The sequence below is a fragment of the Neomonachus schauinslandi genome, chromosome 10 (assembly GCF_002201575.2).
Source record: "Neomonachus schauinslandi chromosome 10, ASM220157v2, whole genome shotgun sequence".
Lineage (NCBI taxonomy): Eukaryota > Metazoa > Chordata > Mammalia > Carnivora > Phocidae > Neomonachus > Neomonachus schauinslandi.
In genome coordinates, this window is record NC_058412.1 from 49,197,615 (window position 1) to 49,217,755 (window position 20,141).

Here is a 20,141-nt window from a genome sequence, read left to right on the forward strand (position 1 = left end):
GATAAATATAGTCAACTAATCTTTAACAGAGGAACAAAGGCAATATAATGGAGCAAAGACAGTCTTTTTAACAAATGGTGCTGGAACAACTCGACATCCGCAAGCAAAAAAATGAATCTAGATAGCAATTTTACATGCTTCACAAAATTTAACTCAAAATCAATCATAGATGTAAACGCAAACTGGGAAATTATGAAAACTATAAAACTCATAGGAGATAATATAGGAGAAAACCTAGATGATCTTGGGTATGATGATGAATTTTTAGGTACAACACCAAAGGAACAATCCTTGAAAGAAATAATTAATAAATTAGACTCATTAAAACTAAAAACTTCTGTTCTATGAAAGACAATGTCAAAAGAATGAAAAGACAAGCCACAGACTAGGAAAATATTTGTAAAAGACATCTGATAAAGGACTATAAACCAAAATACACAACCCTTAAAATTCAGTGATACAAAAAACAAACAACCCAATTAGAAAATGGTCAATAGATGTAAATAGATACTTCATCAAAAGAGATATACATCTGGAAAACAAGAACATGAGAAGATGCTCAACATTATATTATCATTAGGGAACTATAAGTTAAAATAATGAGATCATCACTATACACCTACTAGAATGGCCAAAATCCCAAACACTGACAACACCAAATGCTGCTCAGAGTACAGAGTAACAGGAACTCTGATTCATTACTGAATGATGATGGGAATGCAATATGGTACAGTCACTTTGGAAGACAGTTCGACAGTTTCTTACAAAACTAAACACACTCTTAGCATACAATCTAGCATTCCCATAAGCCAAAGCCTAATCCACAGCAAGGCCTTAACTCTTCAATTGTATGAAGGCTGAGAGAGGTGACAATGCTGCAGAAAAGTCTGACACTAGCAGAGGATGGCTCATGAGATTTAAGGAAAAAAGCCATCTCCATAACAAAAGTGTAAGGTAAAGCAGCAAGTTCTGATGTAGAAGGTGCAGCAAGTTATCCAGAAGACCTAGCTAAGATAATTAATGAAGGTAGCTATACTACACAGCAGATTTTCAATGTAGACAAAACAGCCTTATGTTTGAAAAGATGCTATCTAGGACTTTCATAGCTAGAAAGAAGTCAACACCTGGCTTCAAAGCTTCAAAGGACTGGCTGACTCTTGTTAGGGACTAATGCAGCTGGTGACTTTAAGTTGAAGCCAATGCTCATTTATCATTCTGAAAATCCTAGGGCCTTTAACAATTATGCTAAATCTGGGATGCCTGGGTGGCTCAGTCGGTTAAGTGTCTGCCTTCGGCTCAGGTCATGATCCCAGGGTCCTGGGATCGGGTCCCACATCGGGCTCCTTCCTCGGCAGGGAGCCTACTTCTCCCTCTGCCTGCCGCTCCCGCTGCTTGTACACTCTCTCTCTCTCTCCCTCTCTCTGACAAATAAATAAATCAAATCTTAAAAAAAAAAAAAAAGAATTATGCTAAATCTACTCTGCCTGGACTCTATAAGTGAAAACACAAAGCCTGGATGACAGTACATCTACTTACAACATGATTTAATAAATATTTTAAGCCCACTATTGACACTTACTGCTCAGGAAAAAAAAAAAAAAAAAGATTCCTTTCGAAATATTACCACTCATTGACATCGCACCTGCTCACCCAAGACCCTTCATGAAGATGTACAATAAGACTAATGTTGTTTTCATGCCTACTAGCACAACATCCATTCTGCAGCCCATGGATCAAGGAATCATTTGGACCTTCAAGTCTTATTATTAAAGAAACACATTTCATAAGACTATAGCTGCCACAGATAGAGATTCCTCTGATGGATCTGGGAAAACTAAATTGAAAACCTTCTGGAAAGGATTCATCATTCTAGATGACATTAAGAACATTCATGATTCACGGGAAGAGGTCAAATTATCAACATGAACAGGAGTTTGAAAGAAGTTGACTCCAACCCTCATGCATGACTGTGAGGGTTCAAGACCAGTGGAAGAAGTAACTGCAGATATGATGTAAATAGTCAAAGAACTAGAATTAGAAGTAGAGCCTGAAGATGTGACCAAATTGCTACAATCTCATGATAAAACTTTAATGGATGAGGAGTTGATTCTTACGAACAGGAAAAGAAAATTCTTGAGATGGAATCTACTCTTTGTGACGATGCTGTGAAGACTGTTGGAATGACAACAAAGGACTTAAAATATTATATAACCTTGTAATGGCAAGGGTTTGAGAGGACTGACTTCAATTCCGAAAGAAATTCTACTGTGGAGGAGCGCCTGCGTGGCTCAGTTGGTTAAGCATTCAACTCTTGATTTTGCCCAGGTCATGATCTCAGGGTCATGAGATGGAACCCCAAATTGGGATCTGCACTCAGCAGGGAATCTACTTGAGGTTCTCTCTCCCCCTTTCGCTCTGCCCCTCCCCCTTCTCTCTCTCTCCCTCTCTCTCTCTCAAAATAAATAAATCTTTAAAAAAAAAGTTCTACTGTGGGTAAAATGCTATCAAATACCATCACATGCTACAGAGAAATCGTTCATGAAACCAACAATCAATGTCGCAAACTTCATTGTTGTCTTATTTTAAGAAATAGCCACAATCACACCAGCCTTAAGCAACCACCACCCTGATCAGTCAGCACTTATCAACATCATGGCAAAACTCTCTACCAGCAAAGATTACAACTTGCTAGAAGCTCAGATGATGGTTAGCATTTTTTAGCAATAAAGTATTTAATTAAGGTGTATACATTGTTGTTTTAGACGTAATGCTATTGCACGCATAACAGACTACAGTATAATGTAAACATAACTTTTATGTGCACTGAGCAAACAAAAAATTCCTTTCAACTTGCTTTATGGCAATATTCAATTTATTGTAATGGTCTAGAACCGAATCTGCAGGGGGAGGGGAAAAGTAGCCAGTTTGAAATACACCGGAGCATTCTGTTCTGTTCTTAATAAGACCTGCCCTCAGAAGAAACTATTTTTACCAGAGCCTAACCCACTTGGGTTCTACCAGAGACTAAGAGACCTAGGGGAAGGGAAATAACTAACTCCAGCTTGCTCTGGCCTTCAACATGGGCATAAAGAAATATCCAACTCCAGCCCCCTTTTAGCCTTCCTGTCTCACTTAAGAGGCAGACAATGAAAACCCCAGTGAAAATCACAGCCAGGGGGGAGGGGGGAGACTGAGACTTAATAATAGGACTACAGAACACTTCCCCCACACACACACCTTACTGCATCAATAGGGCTCCTGATAATAATAGGGGAATAGAACTGAAAGCACATCTCAGATCTTATTTAAGAATAAATCCTTAGTGGGTGCCTGGGTGGCTCAGTTGGTTAAGCGACTGCCTTCGGCTCAGGTCATGATCCTGGAGTCCCGGGATCGAGTCCCGCATCGGGTTCCCTGCTTGGCAGGGAGTCTGCTTCTCCCTCTGACCCTCCTCCCTCTCATGCTCTCTGTCTCTCATTCTCTCTCTCTCTCAAATAAATAAATAAAATCTTTAAAAACAAAAAAAAGAATAAATCCTTAGAGAAACCCAAAGATAACAGAGAAGACAAAAACAAGTTCACCATAGGAAATTTTAGCCTCTAACACGTAAAGCTACAGCAAACAGTAAAAATCTTACCTCTAGCCAGATAAATATAAAACTTCACACTAGGGTGCCTGGGTGGCTCAGCTGGTTGGGCGACTGCCTTCGGCTCAGGTCATGATCCTCGAGTCCCGGGATTGAGTCCCACATCGGGCTCCCTGCTCAGCGGGGAGTCTGCTGCTCCCTCTGACCCTCTTCCCTCTCGTGCTCTCTATCTCTCATTCTCTCTCTCTCAAGTAAATAAATAAAATCTTATAAAAAAAACTTCACACTGAAGGCCTATTTACTTCAGTTCCTTTCATATCATATTCATTTAGTAAATATCTGACTTTGAACAAAAAATTAAAAGACATACTAAAAGGCAAAAACAAACAAAAACAGTTTGATGGGACAGAGCAAGCATGAGAACCAGACTCGGATATGGCAGAGATGTTGAAATTTCAGTTTGGGAAGATAAAAAAAGTTCTGGAGATGGATGATGGTGGTGGTTACACAATAAATGTGTAATGCCACTTAAAAATGGTTAAAATGGTAAATTTTATGTTATGATATTTTACCACAATAAAAAAAAAGTCAAGGAGAAAAAAAAATGAGCTATCAAACTGTAAAAAGACATGGAGGAAACTTAAATGCATATTGCTCGGTGAAAGAAGTCATTCTGAAAAGGCTACATACTGTATGATTTTTTTTTAAATTTATTTTATTTTATTTATTTGATAGAGAGAGAGAGAGATCACAAGTAGGCAGACAGGCAGGCAGAGGAAGAGAGAGAAAAGGGCTCCCTGCTGAGCACAGAGCCCGATGTGGGGCTCGATCCCAGGACCCTGGGATCATGACCTGAGCCGAAGGCAGATGCTTAACCATCTGAGCCACCCAGGCGTCCCCTGTATGATTCTAACTACATGATTTTCTGGAAAAGGCAAAAACTATGGAGACAGTAAAAATATCAGTCATTAATAGGGTTTCAGAGGAAGAGAGAGAAGGATGAAGTAGTACAGCACGGGATTTTTAGAGCAGTGAAACTATCGTGTACGATACTGTAATAGTGGATATATGACATTATACATTTGTCAAAATCCATAGAACATATCAAGAGTGAACCCAAATATAAACTATGGACGTTAATTAAAAATAATGTATCAATATTGGCTTACTAATTGTAACAAATGTACCACACTAGTATGAGATGTTAATAATAGGAAAAATGGGGAGGGGGAGGGAATATACAGGAATTCTGTATTTTCTGCTTAATTTTCCTGGAAAAAAATTGCTCCCAAAAGTCTACTTTAAAGAAAGGATAGGGGCGCCTGGGTGGCTCAGATGGTTAAGCGTCTGCCTTCAGCTCAGGTCGTGATCCCAGGGTCCTGGGATCGAGTCCTGCATCGGGCTCCCTGGTCCTTGGGAGCCTGCTTCTCCTCTGCCTCTCTCTCTCTCTGTCTCTCATGAATAAATAAATAAAATCTTTAAAAAAAAAAAAAAAAAGAAAAGAAAGGATAGCCACCTTGACAAAAGACCAACAAGGAAATATAAAATGTGAATGCCACCATAAACAAAATAGATCTACAAATATAATAGAACATTTCCCTCCCAGAGCAGCAGAATATGCATTCCTCTCAAGCACCCATGGAACATTCTCCAGGATAGACCATATGTTGGGCCATAAAACAAGCCTCAAAATTTTTTAATAATTGAAAACATGAGGGGCGCCTGGGTGGCTCAGTCGTTAAGTGTCTGCCTTCAGCTCAGGTCATGATCCCAGGGTCCTGGGATTGAGCCCTGCACTGGGCTCCCTGCTCTGTGGGAAGCCTGCTTCTCCCTCTCCTACTCCCCCTGCTTGTGTTCCCTCTCTCACTGTGTCTCTCTGTCAAATAAATAAATAAATAAATAATCTTAAAAAAAAAAAAAGGAAAACATGAGAAGTTTATTCTCCAAATAAAACAGAATAAAGGCAGAAATTGGTAACAAAAGGGGCGCCTGGGTGGCTCAGATGGTTAAGCATGTGCCTTCGGCTCAGGGCACGATCCCAGGATCCTGGGATCGAGTCCTGCATCGGGCTCCCTGCTCAGCGGGGAGCCTGCTTCTCCCTCTGCCTCTCTCTCTCTCTCTGTCTCTTACGAATAAATAAATAAAATCTTAAAAAAAAAAAAGAAACTGGTAACAAAAGGAAATTGAGTAAATTCACAAATGGGTGGAAATTAAGCAACAGACTCTTAAATAACCAACAGGTCAAAAAAAAGAACTTGAAAGAGAATTTTCAAATATTTTGAGATGATGACAAAAATACTACATACCAAAATTACGGATTGCAGCTAAAGCAGTGCTGAGAGGGAAATTTATAGCTACAAATGTGTACATTACAAACAGAACAAAGATCTCAATCAAGAGCCTACCCATGCACCTTAAACTAAAAAAGAGAAACTTAAACCCAAAGAAAACAGAAGGAAGAAAATAAGACTTAAATAGAAATAAATGAAATAGGGACGCTTGGGTGGCTCAGTTGGTTAAGCATCTGCCTTCGGCTCAGGTCATGGTCCATGGGGTCCTGGGATCGAGTCCCACATGGGGCTCCTTTCTCAGCGGAGAGCCTGCTTCTGCCTCTCCCTCTGCCACTCCCCCTGCTTGTGCTCGCTCTCTCTCTCTGACAAATAAATAAAAATCTTTAAAAAAGAAAAGAAAGAAATGAAATAGAGAATAATGAAAAATCAATGAAACCGGGGCGCCTGGGTGGCTCAGTTGGTTAAGCGACTGCCTTCGGCTCAGGTCATGATCCTGGAGTCCCGGGATCGAGTCCCGCATCGGGCTCCCTGCTCAGCGGGGGGTCTGCTTCTCCCTCTGATCCCCTTCCCTCTCGTGCTCTCTGTCTCTCATTCTCTCTCTCCCAAAAAAAAAAAAAAAAAAAAAACTTAAAAAAAAAAAAAAAAAAGAAAAATCAATGAAACCAAAAGTTGGGTCTTTGAAAATATTCCCCAAATTGAAAATCCTTTAGCCAGACTCACCAAGAAAAAAAGACAGTACTCGTATCACTTAAAATCAGAAATTCAAGGGGAACTTCATTACCAATCTTACAGAAATATAAATAATTATAAGGAAATACTATGAAAAACTGCATGTTAAGAAATTTGATAACCTGGAAGAAATGGACAAACACCTAGAAAACACAAATTACTGAAACTGATCCAAGAAGAAATAGAAAATCTAAAGAGACATAGAGCAAGGAAAGAGAGTCAATTAGTCATTAAAATACTTCCCCAAAAGAAAAGCCCAGACCAATATGGTATAATCTATTAAACAGTCAAAAAATTAATAATGCCAATCCTTAACAAACAGAAAGAACACTTTCAACTCATTTTATGAAGCCAGTATTACCTGGATACTAAGCCAGACAAAAACATCACAAAAAAACTATAGACCATTATCTTGGGACTACAGATGAAAAAATTCTTTTAAAAAATACTAGTAAAATGGGCGCCTGGGTGGCTCAGATGGTTAAGCGACTGCCTTCGGCTCAGGTCATGATCCTGGAGTCCCGGGATCGAGTCCCCCATCGGGCTCCCTGCTCAGCAGGGAGTCTGCTCCTCCCTCTCGTGCTCTCTCTCATTCTCTCTCTCGCAAATTAAAAAAAAAAAATTAAAAATAAATAAATAAATAAATAAAATAAAATAAAAAATACTAGTAAATTCGTGTGTGTGTGTGTGTGTGTATGTTCCCGTATCTTACTACATGTAAAATATTTATACACCATGATGAAGTAAATTATCCCCAGAATGCATGCTTGGCTTAACAATCTAATATCAATTAATATACCAAATAATAGAATAATTTGACAAAATCTAATACCTTTCATGATAAACAATACTCCATAAACTAGGAATAGAAAGAAATTTCATCAGTCTGATAAGGGAACCTATGAAAAACCTACAACTAACATCCTACTTTCAGTGAAAAAATTGGATGCTTTCCCCCAAGCTCAGGAATAAGACGAGGGTATCCATTTTTACTAATTCTATTCAACATTATGCTGGAAATTCTATCCAAGGAAATTAGGCAAGAAAAAATAAAAAGCATTCAGATTGGAAAAGAAGAATGAAACTGTATGTATTCACATCTAACATGGTCTTATATATAGAAAATCCTATGAAGTACAGTAACAATCTATTAGGACTAATAAACGAGTTCAGCAAAATTGCAGGAGACAAAATGAACATACAAAAATCAATTGTCTTTTTATACACTTGCAATGAACAATCCAAAAATGAAATTTTAAAAAAAATTATACTTACAATAGCACCAAAAAGAATAAAAAACTTAGAATAATTTAAGGAAAAAAGTGTTAAACTTATACCCTGTAAAGTACAAAACAGTACTGAATTTATTTTCAAAAGATCTAAATAAATGGAAAGATATCCTATGTTCATGGATCAGAAGACCAAATGTTGCTAAGATGGCAATACTCCCAAACTGATCTATAGATTCAATGCAATTCCTATCAAAATACCAGCTGGCTTCTTTGTTGAAATTGACAAACTGATCCTAAAATTCATATAGAACTGCAAGGGACCTAGAAGAGCCAAAAAATCTTGAAAAAGAAGAACAAAGTTGGAGGACTCACACATCCTCATTTCAAAACTTACTACAAAGCAATGGTAATCAAAAAAGTGTACCACGGCATAAAGCTGGACATATGGGATAATGGAATAGAATTGAGAGTCCAGAAATAAACCCATACATCAACTGCCAACTGATTTTCAACAAGCGTGCTAAGACCTTTCAATTGGAAAGAATAGCGTCTTCAACAAATGGTGCTGGGACAACTGAGTAGCAACATCAAAGAATGAAGCTGAACACTTTCCTCACACCACATACAAAAATAACTCAAAACTGATCAAAAATCTAAATGTAAGAGCAAAAGCTATAAAACTTAGAGAAAACACAGGGGTAAATTTTTATGACTTCACATTCAGCAAGTTTCTAAGACAGGATAAACAACGACAACAACAACAAAAAGATAAATTAGACTTCATCAAAAATAAAAACTTTTGTGCTTCGAAGAACACTATCAAGAATGTGAAAAGACAACCCACAGACTGGGAGAAAATACTGCAAATCAGACACCTTATAAGGGAATTTTAAATTCACATTGTGGAAAATATGAAGACTATATAAGGAATTCTTATAACTCAACAGCAAATAGACAAATGACTGAAATAAAAATGAGCAAAGGACCTAAATGGACATTTCGCCAAAGAAGATATACAAATGGCCAATAAGCACAAGAAAAGATGCTAAGTGTCATAAGCCATCAGGGAAATGCAAATCAAAACCACAAAGAGATACCATGTCACATCCACCAGGATGGCTACAGTCTAAACGTCAGATAATTATGCAGCACCTGGGTGGCTCAGGTGGTTGAGTATCTGCCTTCTGCTCAGGTCATGATCTCAGGGTCCTGGGATGGTCCACCCCCCCAACTGGCTCCCTCCTCAGCAGGGAGTCTGCTTCTCCCTCTCCCTCTGTCCCTCCCCACTGTTCGTGCGCTCACTTGCACACACTCTCTCTCTCTCTCTCTCAAATAAATAAAACCTTAAAAAAAAAAAAAGTCAGGGACACCTGGGTGGCTCAGTGGGTTAACCATCTGCCTTCAGCTCAGGTCATGATCCCAGGGTCCTGGGATCAACTCCCGCATCAGGCTCCTTGCTCAGCAGGGAGCCTGCTTCTCCCTCTGCCTGCTGCTCCCCCTGCTTGTTCTCTCTCTCTCTCTCTTTCTCTCTAACAAATAAATAAATAAAATCTTAAAAAAAAAAGTTAGATAATAAGTGCTGACAAAGATGTAAAGAAATTGGAACCTTCATACACTGGTTGTAGGAATGTAAAATAGTGCAGCCATTTTGGGAAACAGTCTGGTAGTTCCTCAAAGGTTAAACCACATGTCCAGCAATTCCACTCCTAGATATACACCCAACAGAAATGAAAACATGTATGCAAAAACTTGTACACAAACGTTTACAACAACATTATTCATAATAGCCAAAAGGTAGAGAAAAAACAAATATTCATCAACTGATGAATGAACAAATAAAATATATCCATACAATGGAATATTATTCAGCCACAAAAAGGAATAAAGTACTGATCCATGCTATATACATGGATGTTTCCCGAAAACATATGCTAAGTGAAAGAAGCTAGTCAAAAAAGACATATTATTCCTTTTATATTAAATGCCCAGAACAGGCAAATCTAAAGAGAGAAAAAAAGTTGATTAGATTAACAGATGATTAGGGGAATGGAAGATGAGGGGATACCTAAAATGTCCAGGGTTTGGGGGTATTTTTTGAGATGACAAAAATGTTCTAAAATTGACTGTAATGATGGTTGCACATATCTATTAATATACTGAAAACCACTGAATTATGTACTTTAAATTAAGGATAAATTGTATAATATATGAATTATATCTCAATAAACCTGTTGAAAATGTTTTTAAATAAGCCAATTAAGCATTTAAAGAAAGCATTCAAGTAAAATAAAATTATAGGGAAACAGTAAAAGATGAAAACTGAAATTAATGTATTAAATGATGAAAAGCAATAGAATTAAACTTAAATCCAAGAGCTGTTTCCTTCAATGAATAAAAAAACAAAATAAATAAATCCTTAGATCAAGAGAAAAATAAAACATAACCACATAAAATCAAGAATGAGAAACGGAAATAACTACAGATGCAATGGAAAAAGTAAGGAATACTGTGTAGCACTCCATTATAATTAACAGGAAATTCTTGCTGAAATAATTTTCTACAAAAATCATAAATGACCAAAATTAACCAAGAAAAGTGAGTCTATATAAACCAAACCCTAAAAGGAACCCAAAGGCAAAGTAGTTTCATTAGTGATTATTTTTCAAACATGCAAGAAAAATTCTTACATTACTCAAACTGTTTCAGGGCATAGAAAAATAAAAATCCTTCCAGTACTTTGTATGAAAATGGTATAATATTGATGCTAAATTTGACAAAGACAGGTTAAGAAAACAATTTTTTTACACTTAAAACCATAATCATTTATAAAATATCTGCAACTAAAACCCAGCAATTCCGTAAGAGAAAAACACACTACGGCATAGTTTTTATCCTAGGAAAACAAGAAAGGATTTAATATTGAGTAAAATTTGGGGCGCCTGGGTGGCTCAATTGGTTAAGCTACTGCCTTCGGCTCAGGTCATGATCCTGGAGTCCCTGGATCGAGTCCCACGTCGGGCTCCCTGCTCAGCAGGGAGTCTGCCTCTCTCTCTGACCCTCCCCCCTCTCATTCTCTCTCTCAAATAAATAAATAAAATCTTTAAAAAAGGAAAAAAAAAATATTGAGTAAAATTTGTATTAACAGTTCAAAAAAGATAAAGTATACACTGTGGACAAATTTGGAGATGGGGCAGAAAGGTGAAGAAGGGGTTCAGGCCTGTGTTCTCTTCTTCTATGAAATGATAACCTGATGGGAGGGTGTTGAACCACCCGCAAGGGCTAGAAGATAAAAGAGTGAAGATGTGTAAGAAGCTGAAGGAAGAAACATACAAAGATTTCCAAACACTGTTGATGACACAGTTAAAAGTTGGAGACCAAAGGGGTGCCTGGGTGGCTCAGTTGGTTAAGCGACTGCCTTTGGCTCAGGTCATGATCCTGGAGTCCCAGGATCGAGTCCCGCATCGGGCTCCCTGCTCAGCGGGGAGTCTGCTTCTCCCTCTGACCCTCCCCCATCTCATGCTTTCTCTCTCTCAAATAAATAAATAAATAAAATCTTTAAAAAAAAAAAAAAGAAAGAAAAAGTTGGAGACCAAGAATTTCTGGTAATACCAATCCACATAAACAAATTATTTTCCCTAGCACAGCTCAGAAATTTAAATTCAGGAATTTTAAGGAGAGGTGTTTGAAATGATCCACGTTGAATGGTCTGCAGGGACCAGCGTTAAGGCCAACACAGTAAAGGCTCTGAACCACTCACTTCCCTGAACTCTTAAAAAGACTTGGTTGTAAGGCTGGGCACATTTTGCTCTGAACTTACTCAGTCCCGTGCCTTAGCTCAGTCTCAGGAACAGTACTACAAACTTAATCACTACCTTATACATTACCATTAGTACATCCTTATGATCTAGTAAGAGATAACATGAGTGAAGCAAATTCTTACTATTTTGTCATTTAACTTGAGACTAGACTGAATGAAATTAATGTTTCCTATCATTTGGTCTCATCCTTTTAATACACTGCCTTAAATACTACACAACAAACTCATCTTTTTTTTTTATTATGTTATGTTAATCACCATACATTACATCATTAGCGTTTGATGCAGTGTTCCATGATTCATTGTTTGCGTATAACACCCAGTGCTCCATGCATAATGTGCCCTCTTTAATACCCATCACCAGGCTAACCCATCCTCCCACCCCCCTCCCCTCTAGAACCCTTAGTTTGTTTCTCAGAGTCCATAGTCTCTTATCTTTAAATGGTGCAGTTGGTTAAGCAATGGAAGGACTCTTGGTTTCAGCTCAGATCATGATCTCAGGATCCTGAGATCAAGCCCCAGGTCAGGCTCCATGCTCAGTGTGGAGTCTAAGACTCTCTCCCTCTCCCTCTGTCCCTCCCCGCACTTGCGTGAGCACGCTCTTCCATCCTCTCTCTCTCAAATGCACTCTCACTCTCAAATGAATAGAGAAATCTTTAAAAAGATAAGATTTTATAGTACATAAATGTCTAGAAAGACACATATTAAAGTTTCTCCTTTAAACACTTTCCAACTTATGCCAGTAAATTTTAATGTCAGTGAACTAAAGCAAAAAAATCTTAATACTCTTTATATCATCTTAAAACTACCTTTACTACAGAACACCTTCATGTATTCTCCAAGGTAAACAGGGAAAATATATCTCATTTCTCTTAAAAACAAAACAAACAAAAACCACACTTCTGGGGGGACAAAACACTGGGCTCTAAGAAGCAAGGTTTTTATTACCCATTGATTACTGTTAAATGGGATAATAGGGAGACAAACCATAAGAGATTCTTAATCATAGGAAACAAAATGAGGGTTGCTGGAGGGGAGGGAGGTGAAGGGATAGGGTAATTGGGTGATGGACATTACGGAGGGCCAGTGATGTAATGAGCACTGGGTGTTATATAAGACTGATGAATCACTGAACTATACCTCTGAAACTGATAATGTACTATATGTTAATTAATTTAATTTAAATAAATTTAAATAAATAAACTATTTGATTTGATCATTTGTCTTGAATCATTCCTTCTCTTACATTGCTTTATTTTAGATTTAGAGTTCAATTAGGTGGAATTATGGTGCTGTTTTCCTGTGGTAAGTGCCTTTTAAATAAAATCATTTAACCAAGGGGGAAAAAAAATAGGATAATAATTTTTCACATTGGCTCTAATAAAAGTTAAAGTGGTTTAATATGCTCTTCCTCTAGGCTTAGCGATGTAAATTTAAAATACTAATAGTTATTTAAACAAGAAGTCATAGAACAAAGTAAGTTAGGAGACCTCACCCACAAGCATGGCTTTAATTATGGTCTATATGCAGATAACTTACAACTTGAAATTTCCAAACCTAGACTTCTCCTCTTATCTCCAGAACCAATCTTATAATCTTAACACTCATCTCAGCCAATCCCATCAACCCTTCTCTTCATCGCTCCCACCATTAACCTGGCCATATCTCAGTATTTGACACAACCATTCATTGAACAATCTAACACCCAGACACATTGTTGCCTTCATGTTCCACATTTAATCATTAGTGTAGTAATAATGTAAAATTAATGTATAAGTGTGATGATTTCACCTCTTAAATATATATTTTTTTAATTTATTAGAGAGAACGAGAATGAGCAGGGAGGAGGAGCAGAGGGGGAGGGAGGGAGAGAGAAGCAGACTCCCTGCTAAGCAGGAATTTCCCCCGACACCAGGCTCAATGCCAGGACCTGGAGATCATGACCTGGGCTGAAGGCAAACGCTTAAGCAACTGAGCCACCCAGGCGCCCCTACCTCTTAAATATTTCTTGAATCAGTCTACTTTTTTCTATATCCACCAACTCTTTCCTGTTCCAAAATATTATCATCTTTTGCCTGGCAATGCTGCAATGGCTTAATAATTAGCATCCCTGACTTACTGGTACTTCCCACCCCATCCTGCTGTCAAAGCTGTTATCCACTCTGCTACAAAGTGATCTTTTTGAAACACACATCTTACCATTGAAAATGTTTTAAACATTTCCCAAATTTAACAATTCCATTTAAACAGTTCCAAAGCTCCAGAGATAAAGCCTTTATCCATATTGGCCTTTGGTTCCCTGGAAATGCCATGTTCTCTCCAACAGCACCTTTCCATGTGCCTTTCCCTCAACTGGGAGATTTTCTCTTCCCTTTGTCTAGTTAACCTTTTTCGTCAGACCTTAGCTCTATCAGAACTTCCTCAGGGAAGCTTTCGCCAGCTTCGCTAACAAGGTCAGATTCCCTTACCGTATGCTTTCAAAGTATATTAGCACATATCAGTTTTACTCTTATTTATGTGGCCAACGAAATTTTGTCTGCCTTCTTCTTACCTGAACACTAGAAAGGCAGAGGTTAAAAAAAAATGTTTGGGTTCACCAAGATTCCTTAGCATCCAGCATGACACTGAATGCCCATGGTGAATGCTCAATGAATTAAGTGCCCAACAGAATACTTACCAGGCAAAACAATAACTATTACTCTTTAATGATCAACAGTCCATAGGATTTAAGTCCAAAAGAACTTTCTGTGATGACAGAACTATTCTATATCTGCACTGTCCAATAATGCCACTAGTCAAGTGTGGCTACTGAGCACTTAAAAAGTGGTTAGTACAACAGAGGCACTGAATTTTTAATTTTATTTAATTTTAACTAAATAAGATGTAAAGAGCCACATGTGGCTAGTGATGGCTGTGTTGAACAGCACAGGTCTATAAAAAGTCTCTTCTCTGTCTTTTCACTTGTACTTTGTTCACTCTGCACAGTTTATATCTTGTCTATGGAGCAGTCCTAGACAATAAACACTAGGCTTCTTTTGGTCCCAACGACGTGCCCTGCACAAAACAGAAACTTAATAAATGTCTGATGATTTGATATTCAAACTGAACAGCAAACCTTTTTTTTTTCCCTCCCTGAAAAGCTAATGAATTAAATGTAGTTATTTTCAAAATGGTCTTCAGGAGCCGACCATAAAATCAACTCTTTCTCCCTTGTGTACTACCTTGTGCTTTCTAGTTTTCCAGACTGGAGCTGCAGCATAAGCCTTCTGCTACCTACGGGGGACTCCCCTTTATTGCTACAAACAAGGGTCCGGAGAAGTAAAACAGGTGAGGAGCCTCTGGAGACTAATCATGTAGTGTCCATAATCCACAGTAGTCCCTCAAGGAGAGTCCTGCCCTTCAGGCATACTAATCTGTCTCCCCAAGAGAGTCCCTGGAGAACCACTCTCTCCACTCCTACAAACGCCCTTTTCCCCTCCAGCCGGCTTAACCTACACCCGCTAGGAATACGGACTCTGGGAACAGCTGGTGTAATTCAAAAGGCCCGGGACCCACAGAGAGGGGGGAACAAGAGAGGTCTTTGCCATAAAGAATGGGAGACTTGGCGTAGTCAGCCAGATCCTGGGAAAAAGTGGAGGCCCAGGACGCGAGACGGCCCCTACAAGCTTTTAAAAGCGCGCTTATTATTTGTCCGGCACCGCGACCCGCAGCGAGCAGGAGGCAGCGGCGCAGAGAGCAGGCTGAGCGCGCAAAGACGCCCCGTCACCCTGCCCGACGGCCCCCCATCTCTCCCCGGCCCGGCTCACCTTCTCCGGGCCGGTCCGCTCGTCCTCCGAGTAGCGGTGCCTCGAGAGCGACGACGGAGGCAAAGCACCTTCGGGGTGCGCCTGCAGCCAGGCCTTGGCCTCCTCGTCGTCCTCTTCGTCCGTACGCTCCCGAGGCTGGTTCTCGTAGTTAAAGTCCGAATCCAGCTCCCGCCTCTCCTCTTCCTCCACCTCCTCCACCATCACTACCTCGTCAGAGTCCAGGTTCGCCCGCTCCTCCGCCTCTTCCGTCTCCTCCTCCTCCTCCTCCTCCTCGAGCTCGCCGGGCCACGGTAGGTCTTCAGGCTCCATATTGGTGTCTCGCTCTAGGAGGCAGAGGAGGAGGGGGAGAGGGGAAGGGGGAGGGAGGGGAAGGGAGGAGAGCTGACAGGCGGTTGCGGCCGCGCGCAGGCGCAAAGACCGCCACCGCCTCGCGCCCCGCGCGGCGCGGAACGAACTGGGCGGGGCAGGGAATGAAAGCGCGCGTTGCTAAGGACGCCCCGCGGAGGCCAGAGGTGTGGCTGGGGCTGGCGAGGGAGGGGCGTCACCCTCGTCACTCGCTGGGATCTTGCTCACAGTACTGAAAGCTCACAACAAACCCGGACTGGGCTCCTCTCGAGGGAGGGGAGAATTTAGTCTTCGACTGAGCAAGGCCAAAGCTGAATTTTGCCCATGCACCGAGGGGAGATCAGACCCTAGAACAAACCCATGATAATCAAACTTGCAAACTTAATTTTTAAAGATTGAGTGTCTGCTGGGCGACAGACAGGCTGTATGATGGGCACTTGAACCTAGCAGTGAAAAATGTCTGGGGCGGTAGAGGGGTTAAGAACGCCACGCTTGGGGCGCCTGGGTGACTCAGTCGTTAAGCGTCTGCCTTCAGCTCTGGTCATGATCCCAGCGTCCTGGGATCGAGCCCAGCATCGGGCTCTCGGCTCGGTGGGAGGCCTGCTTCTCCCTCTCCCACTCCCCCTGCTTGTGTTCCCTCTCTCCCTGTGTCTCTCTCTGTCAAATAAATAAATAAAATCTTAAAAAAAAAAAAAGAACCGGACGCTTGGTATCAGAAAAAAGTAGAAGTTTGAATCCCGACATCGCCACTTAAAGCTGTGTGACTGAGCCTCTATAAAATGATAAGAGGCCATCACATAGGATGGTTGTGATAATTAAAGCAGATAACCAACGTGCAGTACTTGGTGGTAGGTATCATTCATTGATTATTGTGCAGTAACTCATTAAATGCTCACAGTTCTGTGAGATGAGTATTATTACCATTTCATATTTGAAGAACTCTAATGCTCAGAGAAATAACTTGCCCAAAGTCTCTTACCTAGTAATTGGCTGGCTGAGTTAGTGCCATCCCAAGTCTTCTGTAGATCCAGTAAATTGCCCTGGCCCAGACCTATCAGCTGATAAAGGATAAAGGGCAAGTATTTGTACTGATAGTACATATATTTTTAGGTTAGTCAGTGACTTTGAAATGCTTTAGAAACAGAGATTTCCTGACTATTTCAGAACTCCTGTAAAATGAATAGCAAATTAAAGAATCTTGAGAAGCTTTGCTATTACCTAAGGAGATAGCCATAATTAGAGTCCAGTGAAAATTCTTATGGTATCTATCCACAATAGCAAAGATAAATTGACAATGATATCGAACCAACATTGGTGGGGTAATTTTTAGGGGTATCGCCAAGGATGTATGTCCTATCTGCCAATGACCCAATTCTAGCAAAACTATAAAGATAGAAGTATACTGGAGCCCAAAGCCTCAGGGCTCCTATGAACACCTCTGAATGGACTGAGTACATTCAAATACAACTCTTCTTATGACAGGTTGAGGCTTTTCCTTACTGGAGAGCTATGGATGTAATGATAGAAAAAAATTGTTTGATTTTGTATTCCTGACTTGAGAAATCCCAAGGTACCTCTCCAGTAACAGGTACATACATTTCAGTGATACTGTTATTAAATAATTCTGTAAACCTTTACCATTTACTTAGAAACTCCACTATCCTTATCATCCACAAATTTCAGGAAAATTAGGGGCGCCTGGGTGGCTCAGTTGGTTAAGCGACTGCCTTCGGCTCGGGTCATGATCCCGGAGTCCTGGGATCGAGTCCCACTTCGGGCTCCCGGCTCGGCGGGGAGCCTGCTTCTCCCTCTGACCCTATCCCCTCTCATGCTGTTTCTCTCTCTCTCTCTCAAATAAATAAATAAAATCTTTAAAAAAAATTTCAGGAAAATTAAAGAGAACTAATGGAATTCTAAAAACTAATTATCGAAGCTCTCAGAAACTCTCAAATTTCCAAGGCCCAAAGTAGTTCCATTTGTCTTGATAGCAATGACCTCAATCTATTTTAAGACCCACAAGTTATCTCCTTCTGAGTTAATAACAGGTTCCCTTGTGTATTTGGGAATCCTTTCCAATACTAGATTTCACCTTAATACAAGTTGATATGACTAATTACTGCAGGGGACCCACACTATAACTCCTGTTTTATCAACAATAAAGCAACGAAGCATTTCCAAAGCACCCACCTAAGCAGCTTCTGCATGATCGGAAATCTAGAGATTCGGACTTCTGAAAAAGCATCAGAAAAAAATTTCCATTGATCCTCAGTGGAAAAACCTCATCAAGCATGGTTAACAACAAACCAACAGTGAAACTCCAAAGGCATTGATCCTTGGATTCATGTTACCCAACTAAAAATACATGCATCATTTTTTTCTGGGATACTGGATGTCTAATTCATTGGAAGACCTCAAACTGAAGATTCTTGGGAATTCTCCAGAAGCTGCAGACTACAGAAATGGATAGCTTATGCCCATTACAACAGAACAAGATTAATTTTCTGATTCTTCAGCATCCTCTGTCCTACCACTAATCTTGCCTATTATGGTTTTGGACAACCTTTATTAACTACAGAATGATTTCTCTATATGATCTCCCTTATCTTCATACTGTTACTTTTGGCTCCCTATGCTCTTTTGCCACTTAAGAAAAAACAATTTTAAAAAAGAAAGAGGGACACCTGGGTGGCTCAGTTGATTAAGCATCTGCCTTCGGCTCGGGTCATGATCCCTGGGTCCTGGGATCGAGTCCCAGTCCTGCATCGGTTTCCCTGCTCAGCGGGGAGTCTGCTTCTCTCTCTGCCCCTCCCCCTGCTTCAGCTCGCTCTCTGTTTCTCTCTTTCTCTCTCTCTGACAAATAAACAAATAAATACAGTCCAAAAAAAAAATAAAAAAGAAAGAAAGGGGGCGCCTGTGTGGCTCAGTCAGTTAAGTGTCTGCCTTCAGCTCAGCTCTGATCCCAGGGTCCTGAATCGAGCGCCACGATTCGAGGCTTCTCCCTCTGTCTCTCTCTGCTGCTCCCTCTGCTTGTGCTTTCTCTCTCAAGTAAATAAATAAAATAAAAAAGAGAGAAAGAAAAGAAAAGGAGAGAGAAGGAAAATAATACTCTCTGGTGTGTTTTTCTCAAACCCTAGCTACTGCTCTTAATTTTACAGCTGAAATGTATAAGTCTTTTCAGCAGCTTCCACATTCCAAGTTGACAGTCTGAAAGACAAACTGATGTCTCCTGACTCTGAGCCTTCCAGAGAACAGACTGGAGTTCTCCTTCAACTACACCATCCTTTAAACAAATGGCTGTATCCTTGAGTTACACCAATATGTCCCTATATCTTTTCACGCGTTCTCCTTAGGAACCAAGACACAGGATGATGTGGAGGATGACCCTGGTAGAGAAAAGGAGATCAATAAGGAAATAACAACAGTACTTCAGATGATGAATGACAGGATGCAGATAGTGGCATGGAGATAGGAGAGGACAGATGCAAAAGCTACACGGAGATGACATCAGTAGGACCTGGTGACTGGGTGTGGGGAGGAGAGGTAGGAGGAAGGAGTAAGATAAATCCCCCATTTTAGTTTGGGCAGCCAAGCTGATGAAGGAAATACAGAAGTAGAAACATGCAGGTCTTTAGGGAAAGGTCATGAGTTCAATCCTTAGCATGCTGAATTTTAGTTACCTGAAAGCTATCCAGTTAAGGATGTTCAGGTAGCAGTTGTAGACACAGGTCTGGGACTCGGGGAAGAGGGAGGTGTGGGTGGCTGACAACAAGCACATAGGTGTTAGAGAAAGTCGCAACTCCGTATAAAACAGAAATGGGCCAAGGATGGAATCCTGAATAATATGCACATTCCAAAAGAGGAAGAGGAGAGCACAGACTGAGAAGAAACTACCAGAGAGATAGGAAGAGAACACAAGAGCGGTAATATAGAGTATGGGAAATCAAAGGCAGTTGACTCTGAAGCAACACAGGTCTGGACTGCACAGATCCATTTATACATGGATTTTTGGGGGGTAAATACAGTACAGTACTATAAAAGTACTTTCTCTTCCTTATGATTTTCTTGATAACACTTTCTACTCACCAGCTCCTTCATTGTAAGAACACAATACATAATACATAGAACATACAAAATACTTGTTGATTTTTTTTAAAGATTTTATTTATTTATTTGTCAGAGAGAGAGAGAGAGAGCACAAGCAGGAGGAGTGGCAGGCAGAGAGGCAGAGGGAGAAGCAGGCTCCCCGCCAAGCAAGGAGCCCGATATATACTCTATCCCAGGACGCTTGACCAACTGAGCCACCCAGGCATCCCCGAAATACGTGTTAATTGACTA

The 20,141-nt window shown here is 40.2% G+C and overlaps 1 protein-coding gene across 1 annotated transcript in view; it reads right to left on the reverse strand.

The window, feature by feature from the left end:
* Positions 1-15,770, reverse strand: part of ALMS1 (ALMS1 centrosome and basal body associated protein) — a 213,108-nt gene extending 197,338 nt beyond the window's left edge. The window contains exon 1 of the mRNA XM_044918883.1: positions 15,462-15,770. Within this exon, the coding sequence (XP_044774818.1) occupies positions 15,462-15,770 (309 nt within the window). The remainder of the gene's footprint in view (positions 1-15,461) is intronic.
* Positions 15,771-20,141: the final 4,371 nt, after the last annotated feature.